Here is a 16,289-nt window from a genome sequence, read left to right as displayed (position 1 = left end):
GTTATCTGTGAAACCAATGTTTTGGATTCTAGGTCTGTGGTGGTTTGTTCCATTTGATATAAGTTTTACTCATTTCAACATTGGCAGCATATTTAATTAAATAAGTTTTGAAGCAAAATTAATTGTTGCATTATTTACATTTTTTGCTGTCTCACCTTTTATTTTAATTTAAATTTTTTTCACTTTATTCGTTTTACTTTAGAAAATAAGAAGCCTGGCTAAACTAAGTACTCTTAACAACATATTCAAATAAATATGTCTAAAAATACTGTAGATGTAAATATACTTCACATTTTCTTTAGTGTGTATTTATTTTTATTTATTTATTTCACATTATTTTCTGAAAGCACTGACACTAATACGTGTCAAAACAACGGACATGCTTTCTCTCCAATCACACGTACATATTTAGTAGAGCAGCATCCATTTTATCCAATGGAATTCCAACATTGCATTTTCACTAACCAATCAGAGGCGGTCATTTCCTGACAGAGGCGGGCCTACCTCTTGTTGGCTGTGCCCTGTCCGGATGTTCCCCCCAGTAGCGGAATAGCAAGCAGCGGAGGCAGTAGTGTGTGAATGTGGCAATCGAGGTAGACAGGGAGGGGTGGAAATACTGACCGGACCGGTGTGGTTCTAATTTTTGGGTCCTGTTCTGCTTTATTTTTCGTTTCTTGTACCGCCAAGCCTTTACGGTTGACACCGCGCAGCGTTTAGGAACTTGTTTGCGGGGCTGCCGAGCCGGTTGGCGGTTTTCTTCAGGACTCAGTGCTGTCGTTGTGAAAACAGTCCAGAAGAAAGAAGGGAAGGCAGGAACAACATGGGGCGATGATTGAAAAAAATGTGTTGTGTAGCGGACCGACGATGACTCTCTGGGAGGACCCGTGAAGCCTATTTATTTTTATTTATTACCCCCCCCGTCTCCTTTTTTATATTAATCCCCACCTTGTTAGTTTGGGGGATTTTTTTTTTAAAGGAAAAGGCAACGTTAGAAGAGGACTGAAGGATGGACCAAGCCGGCATCCTGAGAAACTTTATCCAGAGGGTGAAGGCCATGAGCGAATTGGACGAGGACAGGGCAGAGGACAACTTCGGCAGCGACTTTATGGTGGGTCAGAATTACCAGGAGCACAAACCTGGACGTCTCTATCTGGCATTTGTCTCACACAGGACCTCCTCCATGTCCCACCGCCTCCCCTTCCCGTCTCTTGGTTCCCCTGTATCCCCCAGGAGGTGAGGCAGGGGCGGCCACACTGCCCTCTTCCTTTTCCTCCCATTTCCAGTCTTTATATGGCGGCCTTGCATTGTCTCCCAAACCTCAGGAACAACCACCGAGTTCTGCTTTTCAGAAATAAAAAAATAAAATAAGAAAAAAACACAACCAGGCCACTTTTTTTCTATTAATGTTTAGGTGTTACTGGAGCAGCTAAGCTAATGTTAAAAGTGCTGTGTTGTTGTGGCTTTGACTGTCTGTCTGATCATCATGATTGTTGGGTTACAGTGCAATGCCTTCGCTTGTAATCATTTAAAAAAGAATATTGGGTGCACATTTGTTAATTTCAATTTCCTAGTGACTGGATTGGAATAGAAAGGTGAATTACGTACAGTAGATTAAGATTTCTCCACCAAGTCTTAACATTTAATACGTGACTAAAGGCTTACAGAAAAATGAGAGAGTTTAATAGATCAAAATGCATGGAAAAAATATACATTTAATCAAAATAAAATAATCTGATTCCAAGAGCAATCATTCCTCCTCTACGTCAAATGAATCAAAACTTAAAGCTCCCACCATATTTGGTCTGTGAATGCATCAAGCAGCTTCCATTTTTTGGTGGGGAGCCTATTTACGTATTATCTACGTAAATAGAGATATTGAAGTAAATTTTCTGCTACATTTACACATATTAAAGAACATTTAGCATATTTGTTTTCTGTTATGGTTGTAACAGAAAACTGCATCTAACAGCAAGTCAGACGTCAAACACAATCGATATCTAACAAGACAAGCCTGATGAGAGCATTTCTATAAATAGTCGGTCTAACAAGCAATATGACATCAAACCCATTTATAGTCTAATACCATTAGTCAAAATTAGGCTCAATAGATAATTGTGGAATGTAATGAAATAAAAAAGATTGTAATATTGCGTCTGACGAGGATGATCTTCTTCCTGTATCCCAGGTCCTTAAACTGCTGCAGTTTAAGAACCTGCGATGCATGTGTTTTGCGTTTTCTAGTCATCTAGACAAACATTCATCTGAATTGGGAGGTCTTGAGCTGAAAGAAAACGAGTTTTGGCCAACTTCAGTTCAGCATTTCAGCGACCTGAGGCAAAACTCAGCGTATCAGCCCCGGTGGCTTCACTGACGACAGCAGTTCTAAAAGTGCCTGAGGAGTCCGACAGTAGAGCTTTGACAGACAATCAGGATACTCAAATCACCCTTTCTGAATTTGACACGCGAAGTGAAATCAATCCAGTTATTTCCACTCAATAAATGAGCAAATGACTAATTAATTATTAAGCTATCTGTCTTGTATGCGTGGAAGGTTCTTCTGATATTGGAAACAATAGTTTATTGGTGATTTCAACATCTTATTCTGTTTGTCTGGTGACCACAGACAGGCAGCAATAAGTTTGTGTTTGTTGCATCTCTGGATGTTGCAAATCTGAACTCTTAAGTAAGGCCTCTCCTTGTCCCTGGGCTTGTGAAGTAGCTGAAAAGCATGAATGGCACTTCTATAATAACCTCTGAGGCCTTAAGAATTTTGTTTTAAATGGGTGGTAGAAGACTTTTAATTGGCGTGTTTGCATTCAGACTAAGTGTAGCGAGGGATTAGAAACACAAATGGATTCAGTCGGTACTCTTTTTTTTTTATAGCAATCCATTTTTTTCCCCCTAAATCTTCAAGTGTCGTCTGGGCTAATCAGCCTCAGCATTTAAACTTTTCTTGTATTTGTCTACACTTGCAAACAAACACTCCTTACGTCCCTGCTTCGTGCACACGCTGCTTGCTGGAGCTTGCAACATTCTTTCTTGGCCTATTTCATAACATTTTGTACATAGCTTGCAGTGTGAAACCTTATCAGCACATTAAGAGTCCAACAAATTGGAATCAGAACTGTTTGTCTTTGAAAAAGACAAACTGGTGTTAGGAGCTGGGTGGTGTCAGAGGTCTCTCTGTGTATTGCTTCTCATTTTACCACCAATATACCAAACATTTACATATTTAACAATTCTCCATGCCTTGTTAAGTTATCTGCTTTCAAATATCTTTGGCGATTCTCTAAGGGATATGTTGTTTATGAAGTTGTGTTTCTGCACAAACCTTCCTTTGCGTCTTATTTCCTGTTTTCTGTTAGGTTACTGTGTTTCTCCTAAGGAACGCTTTCTCTCTTGCTTTTGCATCAACTCCCGTTATATTGCCGTTACAGTAACCAGATTATCTCAAGTGAAGTTTCGCAACTTAAACAGCTTCAGGCAAATCTTGTTTCTTTAAATTTTTTTATTTATTATATATGGTTTCTGAAAGTGACTGAGCTCACACAGCCAGGAATCGAGAAAACCTGTTCTGACTGAATGCAGGTGGGCTGTATGCCAGCATACCGATTAGAGCGACGCAAAGGTTGACCGGCCACGGCCCTCGCGTCGCAGTCCGTTTTACCGAGCTCCAGCCTGCTGTGAAGGACGAGTTTTAAAGTCTAACGCCACAAGCACATGGGGTGTACTCCTTCTGCACTGTGAGTCACCAGAACACCCTGATGTAACTCCCACTTTAACTGTCTATTGTTGTTTATATATAGAATGTGTTTTATAGGCATAATTACAGGCTCCAGTGTGGCAAGGAGTCAGAGATTATACTCTGTGTTCGCTGGGCTTTTTCAGCAATTTGGTAGAGCAGCATGGATACATATTTCTTTCCCGTTTGGCTACAAATCCAAGTTTTGTACAGCTCAGTTCTGTTGTTGTGGCATCCGATCCCTTGGGAAATATGTGGTGTTCATTTTGTAATGTCAGGATTATGTTTCTCTATAGATACCAATATTACCACCAAATACCAACATTTGGGGTATTTTTTGATATGGCTGCTCATAATCGTGAATTGAAGTTGAAAGAAAATAAAATCTTTAAAATAATAATAATAATAATAATAATAATAATAATAATAATAATTAATAAAATCAAAACAAATCTACGAAGTCTTCTACTAGATTTGCCCATCCACAGACGAAAATTTATAAAAATTTTGTTTAAAGCTTAAATTCAGCCAGTGTGGATGGTCTGTGACAATTCTGAGTTAGAATTGAGTCTAGACTTTGACTTGGCCATTTCAAAGCATGACTATATGTTGACTGTATTCATTCCAAATATCTCAAAGTACTTATTGGACTGCATTAACTCAGAAATATTTAGGATAAGATGTTTTGCTACTGGTCATTAAGAAACTACAAATAAGCGTGATCCTCTCAGGACAACATATTTAGCCAGAAGCGTCTTTTTAAATAAAACTTTGTTTCTGGAACTAGTGGCTCCACTGATTACTACATAGATTGAGTAAAATATATGTGACACAATTATTTTATCCATATAGAGGTGTGTTGAGACGTACTACCTTTCCACTCTGCTTCGGGTTATCTTGAAAATACTGATTGTGCAAGAAACAAAACACGTACTGCTGCACCCTGGAGTCGGTCTCATGACACCGGTTCTGCAAAAATGGACCATCTGTGGAGTTCTAGTTCCCCAAAACCAAACAATAGCAATCTTACTAGTTGCACAAGGAAGTTATCAACTTGCTCAGTCAACCCATGACTTTTCAAATTGGCTGATGAAAGAGACACGTTTTTACTTTTCTTCTTTTTTTTTAAAATTTTTTTTAGATGAATTAACTAAACACTAACAAAATGTTGGGAAAGGATTCAAGATTAGATTAAAATATTTTTAGTAAAGTTTCACTAAAATGTCTCATTAAATCACATATTTCAGCAGTGAAAATGAGAAAAGGCCATCACAGTTTTTGTGCATCGTTTCTATGTCCAAATGCCATTCATTGTTTCAGACTTAAGTAAACGAACCAAATTCTTTTAATATCAGACTTTCAAAAACCACAAGATGGATCCAACAAAGAAGAAAGAAAGAGACAAGGAATGAGGAAAGAAAGAAGGAAGTTAAAAATGGAAAGTAAAAGAAGAATGCAAGGAAATATTCAAAGAAGCAAGCACTGAAGGAAGAAAGGAATAAAATGAATAAGTTAATGACTAACGAAAGAAGGAAGAAGTGAAGAAAGGAAGGAATGGAGGGAAAAATAAAAAGAATCAAGGACAGAAGGAAGGGAAGAAGGAAACATGGGTGGGCTGAAGGAATAAAGGACTGTTGAGAGGAAGAAGATGAGGAATGAAAGAAGGAAGACAGGAAGTGTCAAAAACTGGGGAAGGAAGGAATCAAGTAGAAAACAAGAAAATATCGATAGATGCATAATCTGAAGTCACTTGAAAACAATGCAGATCTTCAGCTTTAGCATAATACGCAGTCTTACCACAATTTATTGGATGTTGGGGAGCTGGAGATAATATCCTGAGGCAAATTGCATTTGAGCATAAGAAAGTCCTGAATATTACATGACTCCAGCAAAGCTTGTCCAACTTGCCGCACATTCGCGGGGGAACCCAGTTACCGCAAAACTCACCACCAGTCATTTTGTCTTGGTTACCTTTCATCTTTAAGCTGGGTGTCCTCCTTCAAAGTACTAAAAGTTATGCAGCAAACATTTTTTAACCTTTGCAGTTTTTCTGCATGGAGGAGTCTTTGGGGAAAATGAACATGCAGCTTCTCCTTTTTGAGTTTTGAGCTGGGTTGCAAACCATATTGCGTTTGCTTTTCGTACAGTCCAATTTGATTGAATTTGAGTTTAATAAACACCTCCAAGATGCTGAGATGGAGCTGGGAAATGTGTACAGTGAAAAATGCCCTAAAAGAAAGAGGCCACCATGCTCCACCGCAGGACATAAAGTTACAACTCATTTAGCCTCTTAGCGATGTGTGCAAAAAGCTGAGCAAATGTTATTGTTTTAAAATGCCTCGAATGTATCAGTGGATAAGAGTAGATAAAATTATTTTAAAACATCTAAAAAAAACTATATTGAAAATACTCATATACAAGTAAAATATCTCACAAATATGTAATTTAATAATGACAACTAAAAGTTATTGATGTTATATAGTTAGTGATACGTTGGAATAAAAATGAAACAAAAACTAAAATCTTGTCAGATTTTCTGGAGAAACTGCAACAATCCACAACTCAAACCTTAGTATTTTTACAGAATATTTTACTTAGACTTCATAATATTCCAGCACTTAATCCAAAAACCACCTCACCTGCACATGTTTTAAAGTATATTATTTCAAGTTGTGTTGTATTTTTTTTCAGAAACATACAGTCCAGAGTAGAAGTGCATAGTTTCAGAAAAATATTTTATTTTGTAATGCTGAGATTTGTAATAGGAAGATTTCCATGAGCTCTGCCACAAAAATACATTTTGGTGTAGAAATAGAGTAGTTATCCATCCAGCTGACCAGATATGCTGTTTATATTTCGAGTTTGAGAGCCTAACAATTGAAATGTATGCCCTGAAAATCATTGTGTCCAATCCATCTTTTCTGATAGTGATATTACGCTCACCTATATTGTGACTATAATTATATTTCTAGAACCTGTGCTGTTCTTGAATATGCAAGAAATCTGTTGAACATCTCCATTGATAGCAGTCCATAGCTAAACTGTTGCTGCTGTTTTTCTTCTTCTGTTGCATTAATAGCTGCTGACAAACAGTGAACGCACATCAGCGCCACCTTGTGTTAAAGCTCGGAGTAATAGGAGCTCTAAGGAGGTAATTTAATACAAATTAGGAGAACTTCCTTAGTAGTTTTTTTTTTTTTACCACTTTGCTCTATACAGTGTCGTCAACTGGCTTTAATCATTCTATAATTACAATCAAATTGGATTGCACACAGTCGAACCTGAATGTGGCTGTGATTCGACTGATCTGAGTTGAATTCGGACTGTTTTTAAATTTCAGCTGTGTGCTGTTCATGTAATTTTGGGCTTATCTGTGGTATAAGAGAACTGCAACATTGATTAAAAAAGATTTCATCTGAGTGCACTGGGACAAGTGAGGGCTGAGTTTTTTTTGTGTTTTTTTTACACAAATTTACTCTCAGGTGTACTTATACTCGGTCTTTCATTTTATAAACATTTTTAAAAAGTGTCTGTGTAGGTGTTTTAGTCAGCAGGTGAAGCCACAAATATTTTCACTCAAGAAGTCAGAGGAGCTTGAAGAAAAGACAGGAAGCAGAGTGTACAGCCAGAAACTAAAAGAAGCACAGATCTGTGAGCTGTTACCTTTACGTCGTGTCACTGCTGCAGCTTTGATATTATCTTACCAACTGTTAAATGTGCTAACTAAAGCGCATATGTAGCTACAGTGGAGCTCGATAATGCAGTCTAGACAGGGTTTAGGAGTTCAGCCCCTGTTTGTGTGTGTAGTAGTAGTAGTGTGTGTTCCTGCCACACCTCTGCATGCTGATGACTCCAAATCAGCACATCAAAGAAAGCGAAATCGTGCAAAAGCACACACTTCTGAGAAGTGTCCTGTCTGGTAGATAGAAGAAACTTAGATGGGATACAGAAAAGGGGAAACGTGAAAATGTCGAACATAAGCTTATGTAAGTGTGTGGTAACAGTTTCTAATAAAATTCTCTTTTGGGTTTGCATGTCTATTAATTTTGCATGAACTTTGTCATGCAAGTTTGTGTTTTGAGTGCATAGAAGCGTGAAGGTGACAATTTTTTTTGTGCAGCTGTGAGTCAGAGTAGATAAGAAAATATGGTAGTAGATAATGAAGAAGTCGGACTGGTTTGGATTTACTTTTGGTGAAGTCATTTACCACCTGGAGGATGTTCGGCATGCTGCGGGTCTATTTTAGACTCATCAGTGAGGCATGCCGAAATTGAGGCTTGGTGCTTCAGAAAGCACAAACCAGACACTTGATGAAGCTTTTTCAAGATTTGATTGGTTTAGAAAACAATAAAAAAAAAAAAAAAAGAATATCTATAAAATAATTATAGTTTAAAACATTTTTCATACCTCCTCAAATTCCCAGCTTTTTTATCACTTCACAAACACAGTCTTCAGTGTGTTTAATGGGGATTTTATATATTGTATACACATAAAATAGCTCATAATTGAGAATTAGGATGAAATTATATCATATTTATTTCTGCTCCTTGACTGGGCCATTTGGTCTTGTGTAACAAGGCATTGATTTATATTTAGATGTACAACTCAAACCTTAGTATTTTTACAGAATATTTTACTTAGACTTCATAATATTCCAGCACTTAATCCAAAAACCACCTCACCTGCACATGTTTTAAAGTATATTATTTCAAGTTGTGTTGTATTTTATTTCAGAAACATACAGTCCAGAGTAGAAGTGCACAATTTCAGAAAAATATTTTATTTTGTAATGCCGAGATTTGTAATAGGTGAGCATTTATCATTTTATCATTTATCGCAATAAATTTCTCTTTGTCACCATAAATTGACTCCCTTTTATCGTTATCACAACATTTCTGCAAAATATTGTGATAAAACTCGAAGTCCATATCAAAAACCTCTTTTACCTCCATTTTATTAAGCGGTATCAGAGTAAAGGAGTGTACATACAAATGCAAACCACATATTTGTGATTTTAATTTGTAATTAAAATTCAGTTCTCCACTTAATTTTTGTGCTGGTTCATCACATAAAATTTGAACAATATGATATTTGTAGCTGTAAGTAATTGCTAAGCGTTTCAGGACTTTATTCATCCTATGTAAACTAGCCCAGAAAATGAAAACATTTATCAGTTTCCAAAGCATATTTGCAGCTCTACTTTGGCTGTGCATACTTATTTTATTGTTTGTGCAGTGTAAGGCTGGTGTAAGGCTGGTAAAATGCGCCTGCATGGTTGCATCCCCTCAGAAAATGAGAATCCAGCTGTGTTTGTTCGTCTGAGCTTTTATGAGCTTGTTTTTGTGCGTGGGTGCAAAGGGGCGCACCGCAGGGCTCGGCTGCTGGTCCTCGGTGCGTTTGTGTGTGGCGACTACTGTCTGCCCGCCTCTTGTTACTACACCATGAAACACGACTTCCTAATTTCTTCTGGTGTCACAAGTCTCCCTGGTTCTCACCCAAACCCTTCCCACGACTCAACTCAATACGCAGCCTTGGAGACGGCTGCTTCCGAGAAAAACCGTAACACAGTATTTCCGCTCTGTAGTTCTGTATATGTGTGTGAGTGAGAGGGGCTTTAGTGGATGAAAGCGAGCTGACCCACCGACATGGCAGAAGAACTTAATTGATCAAGATAAGGAGGCCACACACGCTCACACACAGGAAATTTCCACTGATGCCGCCTTCTGGTAATATGTGATTTACGTGAAAGGAAATGGTTCAATAGATGAGTCGTGTTGGCTGTATGTGAAGACAAGGAGCAAACTTTAAATTCAAAATGGGCTATCTTTAAATAAAAAAAAACAAAACAACAACAACACAGTGGGGGGTACATTTACAATCTGATTTGAGAAATTCATCTTGCCAGTTTTTGTACTAAAATAACTTTCAGCTGGGAAGCAAAAACTACAAACTTGGACGCACTGAACACACAATGACCCTCGGTCCCAGATGACTGGGATTATGTGAGGTTTGTCCACATCTGCTTCCTGCTGCAGGGCTGGATCCAGTGAGGGAAATTATATCCACACTAATACCACTTAACCCTTTTTGCCGACATACAATGAAGACTACATTTTAATTGAAGTCATTGAAGCTGGTCATTTGTTGTCGGCACTCATGTTAAAAAACAAAACGTCTAATTTTATATTACCTTCATTTATTCAGTGAAATAAATAAATTCCATGTTAAAAACTGATAAAAAAACATTGCTCAAGCTTTTTCTAATTTGTCACTTTTTTGTCACTTTTTTTTCTCGGATATTTTAATTAGTAATCTCTGGATCAAAATGAGTGGCGAGTTTGTTGAAAATAATAATTTCTTAACATAGGATTTTGTTTATCCAACAAATATGTGCCTTCACCCAAAAAAGTAATTTTATCCATTTTTCATTGTTAGAATCGATACATAATGTTGGAACTGATTCACTAGAAAGCCGCTAAGCTAACAAATGCAGCAGCGTCTAGACTTTTCGTTACAAAATTGGACATAATTCATATTTTTTCAGAGATTTTAACATTAATCTGCAAAGCAAAACTGAAGATCATCCTCATGGATTACTTTTTTGTCACGTCAGACCTTTAAAGATGCAGAGCTCAGACAAAAAAGAATCACAAAATAACTATTTTTACTTTACTCCATCTTTACTGTGTTTTGTTAAAGGCTCATCTGACTTCTTCTGCTTCCTTTCCTTCCATACCTCTGACCTCTTAGGAAGCCCAGTGAGTAGTTTTTCTGTGGCTGTCTGGATTTACAGCAGGACACAGACAGTGCATGCACGTTTGACAGATTTCTGAGGAAGTGAGCACCCTGGCCGAAATGGTTGGCTGAGCCGACTGCTCTCAGTTCAGTGTAGGTGCTTCCTGCAGCCAAAGTTAGTTCAGTTTAATCTGACCACAGTTTGCATCAATTGTCACAGTTGCAGACGTTGGGGTTTGCGATTGTCGCCTGCGCGGTTACTCGCTAAACAAAGTGGTCCGAGATCCTGTTTTTAGCCAGAAAAGCCACATGGCTGTCTGTTGCATAACTACGTTTGCGTACAGTGATTGTGGCAGATGGCTGAGAAAAGAAAACGAAAGGGAGACAGAAAGGAAGGGAAGCCTGGTGGCTGATAAAAGGAAATCACATTCTGCTTTGTGTCACTGAATGACAAGCTGTTATAGCCAGTGCGTGTGCATGTGTGAATGCTGCCTGTGCTCCACTGACCTATATTGGCCAGTTGTCATTAAATGGAAATGACAGCTCCATGATGAAGTGTGTGCTGGTGAGCGTGTGTTTACCCGTTTGGTGACTGATCCAGTCTGTTTGATGTCATCTTTGGAGAGATCATCAGCTAGCAAAGGCCGGAGTACTGACTCATGCTGGTTAACAGGGTGGAGGGTTCACGTTTTTGGATTTGTTTCCTTATAAGCCAAAAGACTTAATGCGTTTGATTCATGAGTGGCGTCTGAAGGAATACCTGTACCAGTCCAGGCTGGTCCAAAGCCAGTCTCCAGGATGTGTCCTGCCTGCTTTAGATGTGTCCCTGCTCCAACACAGATCAATCAGTTGCCGAGTTCCCCTCCTCAGTATTTTACAGAACCCTGCCAGAATACCATTCATTTGATCTGGGTGTGTTAAAGCAGGAAAACTTCTGAAACTGATGAGGCTCCTCAGGGCTGGAGATGGTCAACTGTTTCCTCTTTTGAGCACCTCAGTCTGTCACTGAGGAAGCTCTCCAGTTCTGCAATAGCTTCTTGCATGAGGGTGGCAGATGTTGCCCAAAAGTGAGACTTCTTTGAAAGGTAAAACAAAGCGTCTTAACCCTTGACCTCCTTAAAAACTGTATGTTAGCTTGTTAAATAGGCTATGTGTAGTTTGCCAACTGTGCTGTCAAAACAACGTTGATAAAAGCAATTAAAGGCGCATCAATGGTCTCCATAACATGACTGTCAATGTTTTTCAACTGAAAAAATGTCCAGTTTGTAGAGGGGCAGAGAAGAAGGGAAGCCAGCTGACCAGCAATGCGCAGCAAAGGCTGTTTTGAGTTACATTTCATACAAACTGAGAACACTCTTTCTCTGGGATCTCACTGCAGAGACTTGGCCTGTAGGAAGAGTCATTCTCGTGGCTTAGAAATCTTTACTCTGTAAATCGGCTAACAAGCATTACCTACCCTTACTGCCTGATTCTTCTTGTCTTTTAAACATTGGGTAAAATATTTCTATATAACATGGAATATAACTTCAAAAATGAAGATCCATCTTTGGTTCTTGCTTATTCCACTTATGGAACAGATGGCTTCAGCCTTTGGCCCTACAGATCACCAGGACACACCTTCACCTCACTGTTAAAAACCCAGCAAGCGTCTGACTTTTTCTGTCAAACCTTTTTGACGCAGTATTCTCCTGTTTAATGCATTGTTCTTTATTCAGTTTGAAACGCGAATGCTAAGCATTCACACTCTTCAGGATGCACTTTGCAGCTTTGTGTCAAATCATTGACGTTCCTGTTGCTCAGGTGAATACCAAAGAGAGAGAGAAAGAGAGAGACCACCACTGACTGGTTCTGGAAAAAGCAGGAGGCAGACCCTTTTAGTCTCTGCGCTGTTGCAGGGCATCTTTTTCCCCGCATGCTTTTGCGGCGTGGCAGATAGATTTTTCTGAGAGCATTGTAAGGGCTGACCTATTTTAGCTTTTGTGTGTGTGTGCATGGAAGGTGACCGTCGGTAAAGGCTTTCTACCACCCGCGCTCAACGAGCCCACTTCCTGGCCGCAGTCGAAAACCTTTTCCCCACCTCCTCTGCAGGAAGAGCACGTTTTCAGCCGATCAGCGCTCTGTGCTGGGTTCAAGAAACGGAACGTATTTCTGTGTGTGTACGTTTGTGTGTGTGTGAATTATTTATTGTGCCAGGGAAGTACAGAGATGATGGCTTATTCAGAGAAGAGTAGAATCTAGGTTAGATTCAATATCATCTCTTTCAGCTCACCTCCTTTAGCTCTAACCCTTTCATCCAGTAACTGTTCTGGCATCCTTGAGTCATGTCATCCAAGTCATTGTCTGAAATATTTCTCTTAACATGCATGAGTCACAAACACCCGGAAGGGGGTCTCTGAAGTTGTTGTTGGCCCCTGTGTGGGCTCCTCCCTGTGAGTTCACAGGAAACTGACCGACTCAGTCATGCTGGTGACTTCTCTGACTGAGAGGAAGTAGAAAACAGAAACAGGAGGAGGAAACGTGTAGAAACAGGGGCACAGTCCATCTCCAAAGGTGAAAATAGTTAAACTTTCTTCTTATCGCTGTCCAAACTCTATCGGATCATCGGCTTTAATAATCTAAATGAGAAGAGTGCCGTTCATGTTTATTCAGTGCTCTTTAATTTGACACTATTAAATAGTCAAATGAAACCAAATGATCCATCTAACAGGGTTCAGATGAGACCAGAATGAAAACTCGTACTTTATTCACACTACAGTGAAACGTGGTGGTGGCAGCATCATGGTATGGGGTGCTTATGTTTAAAAATACCATTTTAGAGTGGGAAATATTGTTCCAGGTCAGTATATTGTCTCCTCTAGCCTGTTGGCTGTTGCCCTTTGGTGGGGACTAATGCACAGTGAAAGGTTGAAAAGACAAATTCTTGATAGCAGCAATATTTACTTATTTACCTTCTATCTTTTCATACTCCTTCGGATGCTAATAGTGTGTATTGAGAGTGTGGGAATTAAGTAATAGCTGCAAAGGAAAGGGTAATTTAGTTTAGTTAGCAGGAGTTTCCTCAACTTTTCAGTTTATTTTTCTTCTGTATCAAAATACTTTTCCTGATGTTTTTCTTTCATAATATCACTTCTACCTTCTTAGTTGGTACGTGATAAACACGCTCCCCTTTTATTCGAGTCTGTCCTTGTGCGTGTCAGTATTTGATGAAGGAAAGGAAGTAATTAGAGAGAGGGTTCAGGACAATGGTGACTCAATGTTGCACATTCATCTCGCTAATTAGAAAGAAATTGCCATGTTTTTCTGGTTTGTTCACATATCATTGCAGTATAAAACATGCGAACATGAAAAAATATATAAAGTTCTTGGAAAATATTTCTCCTCTGTCTGGGCTGATGAAATACAGCTTACCCATATTTAATGTATTGCAGAAAAGACTGGGATGAAAATTCATGGTTGGTTCATTTCTACCCTCAACGACGACTGGAGAAGAATTGCAGCATGTTTTCTTTCTTATCCAGATATTAGCTGGATTATAAGGAAATATTGCTTCTTTACAGTTTATGAAGATAAAAAAAAAAGAAATGAAGAGGCCATACTTTTTGACATCTTACTGATTTAAACCTAGGTTTGAGTGACTTTGACTTTTTCTTTACTCAGTGAGAACATCGAGACTAAAAATGTTTCACTCCTCGTACAAAGTGGTCATTTGAACTCTGTAATCTCAAAAAATCACCCGTAAAACACAGATGACTTAGTTTGTGTTCACAGATGACGTTTTGTGGTCTTCAGCCAAAATGAGCCATCATTTAAGTGCCAGAATGCGCCCCAGTTTACTTTTGTAATGAGGAAATTGTGTTATTTTCTTCACTTTGCTGGAAATGGAGTGAAATGTTACTACAAAGGGAAGCTGCTTATCATCATTACTGCTTGAGGGTTTTTTTTTCTTTCTGCTGTTTGTGTATTTCTGTGTGTGCATGCTGTCGGGCTGTAGCCCAGCACAGAAGCAGACCTCTGTTGCAAATGTAATTCACATGAGGCCAGAGGAGCTGTAATGCTATTACCCCACACTCAGACATAAATGAACACACACGCACAGCTGTGCTGCCGCCCACGTTCACTCTGCGTACCTCAAACTCCCTTTTCTCTTTGGCTTCCTCTCCCTCAGTCGCTGCTTGTCTCTTTGTTGTGGTTTGCAAAGATCATCATGTTTTTAGGGCACTTCTGTGCTTCTGGTATTAACTGGTTGTGAGTTTTCAGCAGCTCATTGTAAGCACTTTTTTCAAAAAGAAAAGAAAAAAAGAAACCTAAATTAGTCCAGAAGTTGGAGAAGTGAAACAGGAACAGGAGGTAGGTCTTTGGAGATTTGGGGAAATTCAGGAAATTCGCAGTACATGTCCGCGTCAGTAACAGGAGGAAAGCCTGCAGCCCGGGCCAAGAAGCAGAGGTGGGGCCATTTTTCACACAAGGCTTCAGAAGCCTGAACGCCCACGCCAACTTTCTCAGACTCACTAAGTAAGGGAAAGGAGGAGAGACAGTCGAGATGCAGATATGCCTAATGTTTCACAAAGAAAATAAAGTTCTGAGAGGATAAAAAGGACCCCGGAGAATGATACTACATGAAGGTTATTGGAGCTCAACACAACTTTTTTTCATGACTCCTCAAGGTTTTTAAGTCGGCGTGATTTAAAAGTTTTACAGTGATGTTCCAGAGGCTCTCATGATGTACCAGATTCTGAAAATGCTAACTAAATGTGGAAATGGTTATTTTAGCAAAATTTCCCGAGAACACTTGCTATACTCCAACCTGGTGGTTGGGTCAGAATCACTCATCCATTGTGTTTTTGAGTTGAAAAATGGTTAAAGTTAACAGAAAATGTGAAAATATCACTTGATAATTTAGTGTTATTGAAAAATTGGAAGATGAATACCTGAACACCAACTATAAAGTTTTAAAAATACAAACATTTTAAAAAGACTTAAATAAATAAGCAATGCTCAGCCTGGTGGGGGCACAAGTAAAGCCTGGTGGCCCGCCAGGCTTATTATGCACTTGCGGAAACCCTGTTTTAGGCATGAATTACCACTGATTTACTAAGTCCAAAATAGCTGAAGTTTTGTTATTTAGCCTCTCTGTGTGTTGGCAAAAATAGTTTGGCATCACTTGTGTTAATATCTTCTTTTCTGTTGAAGACCCCCTTTAAACTGGAAAAGACTCCACCAAAACAAAAAAGGAAATAGCCACAAAATGAAGGGTCTCTGATGGTAAGAATGCAACGTTCTCCGTGTTGTTCAAGACAGTTCCTAGAATCTTTTCAGCATACACAAAACCTCTGTGCTCATTATGAGCCCAGTTCCAACTTCAGCATGTAAACACTCTTCCTTTTTAAGATAATTCATTCCAAGGCTCTTGGAGATGTGCTCTAGCAATATCAGGAACGGCACAATATCCTGTTGAGCAGCATGGAATGCTTGAAGAGGTTTTGCATTTTTTGAAGTCATTTACTGATGGTTGTTGCTTCTTTAAATTAAGATTGAAACTGATGACGTTGGAGGATATTGTAGGAATTTCACAAAGATTTTGAGAAACCATCGTCGCGAACATGTAGTTGGGACTGCTGTGATAGGTTGGCGAAGAAAGCAACAGGAAACAAGTACTAAGAGTCCTGTCAACTGTTATTTTGCTTTTGATTCAGCAGTGTTCATTCTTCAAGCTCCTGTGGAAGACGGGACAATCCTAACCCAGTCTTTATTATATTTGGTGCATTCTTTTTATTAGGGAGTTTTGGAGAAGGCACATGATGCCATATAATGC

At 39.0% G+C, this 16,289-nt stretch overlaps 1 protein-coding gene across 3 annotated transcripts in view; it reads left to right on the top strand.

The window, feature by feature from the left end:
* Nucleotides 1–556: 556 nt before the first annotated feature.
* The window catches only part of ptpn12 (protein tyrosine phosphatase non-receptor type 12), a 42,768-nt gene continuing 27,035 nt past the window's right edge, over nucleotides 557–16,289 (top strand). For all 3 annotated transcript variants that reach the window (XM_055054584.1, XM_055054582.1, XM_055054583.1), the window contains exon 1: nucleotides 557–1,108. In XM_055054584.1, coding sequence (XP_054910559.1) covers nucleotides 1,007–1,108 — 102 coding nt within the window. In that variant the 5' untranslated portion in view covers nucleotides 557–1,006. The remainder of the gene's footprint in view (nucleotides 1,109–16,289) is intronic.

Source organism: Poeciliopsis prolifica, unplaced genomic scaffold (assembly GCF_027474105.1).
Source record: "Poeciliopsis prolifica strain line A6 unplaced genomic scaffold, Auburn_PproV2 SCAFFOLD040, whole genome shotgun sequence".
In the NCBI taxonomy this organism is placed as follows: Eukaryota; Metazoa; Chordata; class Actinopteri; order Cyprinodontiformes; family Poeciliidae; genus Poeciliopsis; species Poeciliopsis prolifica.
The sequence above is the reverse complement of the archived record's forward strand: the minus strand, read 5'-3'. Positions and strand labels throughout refer to the sequence as shown.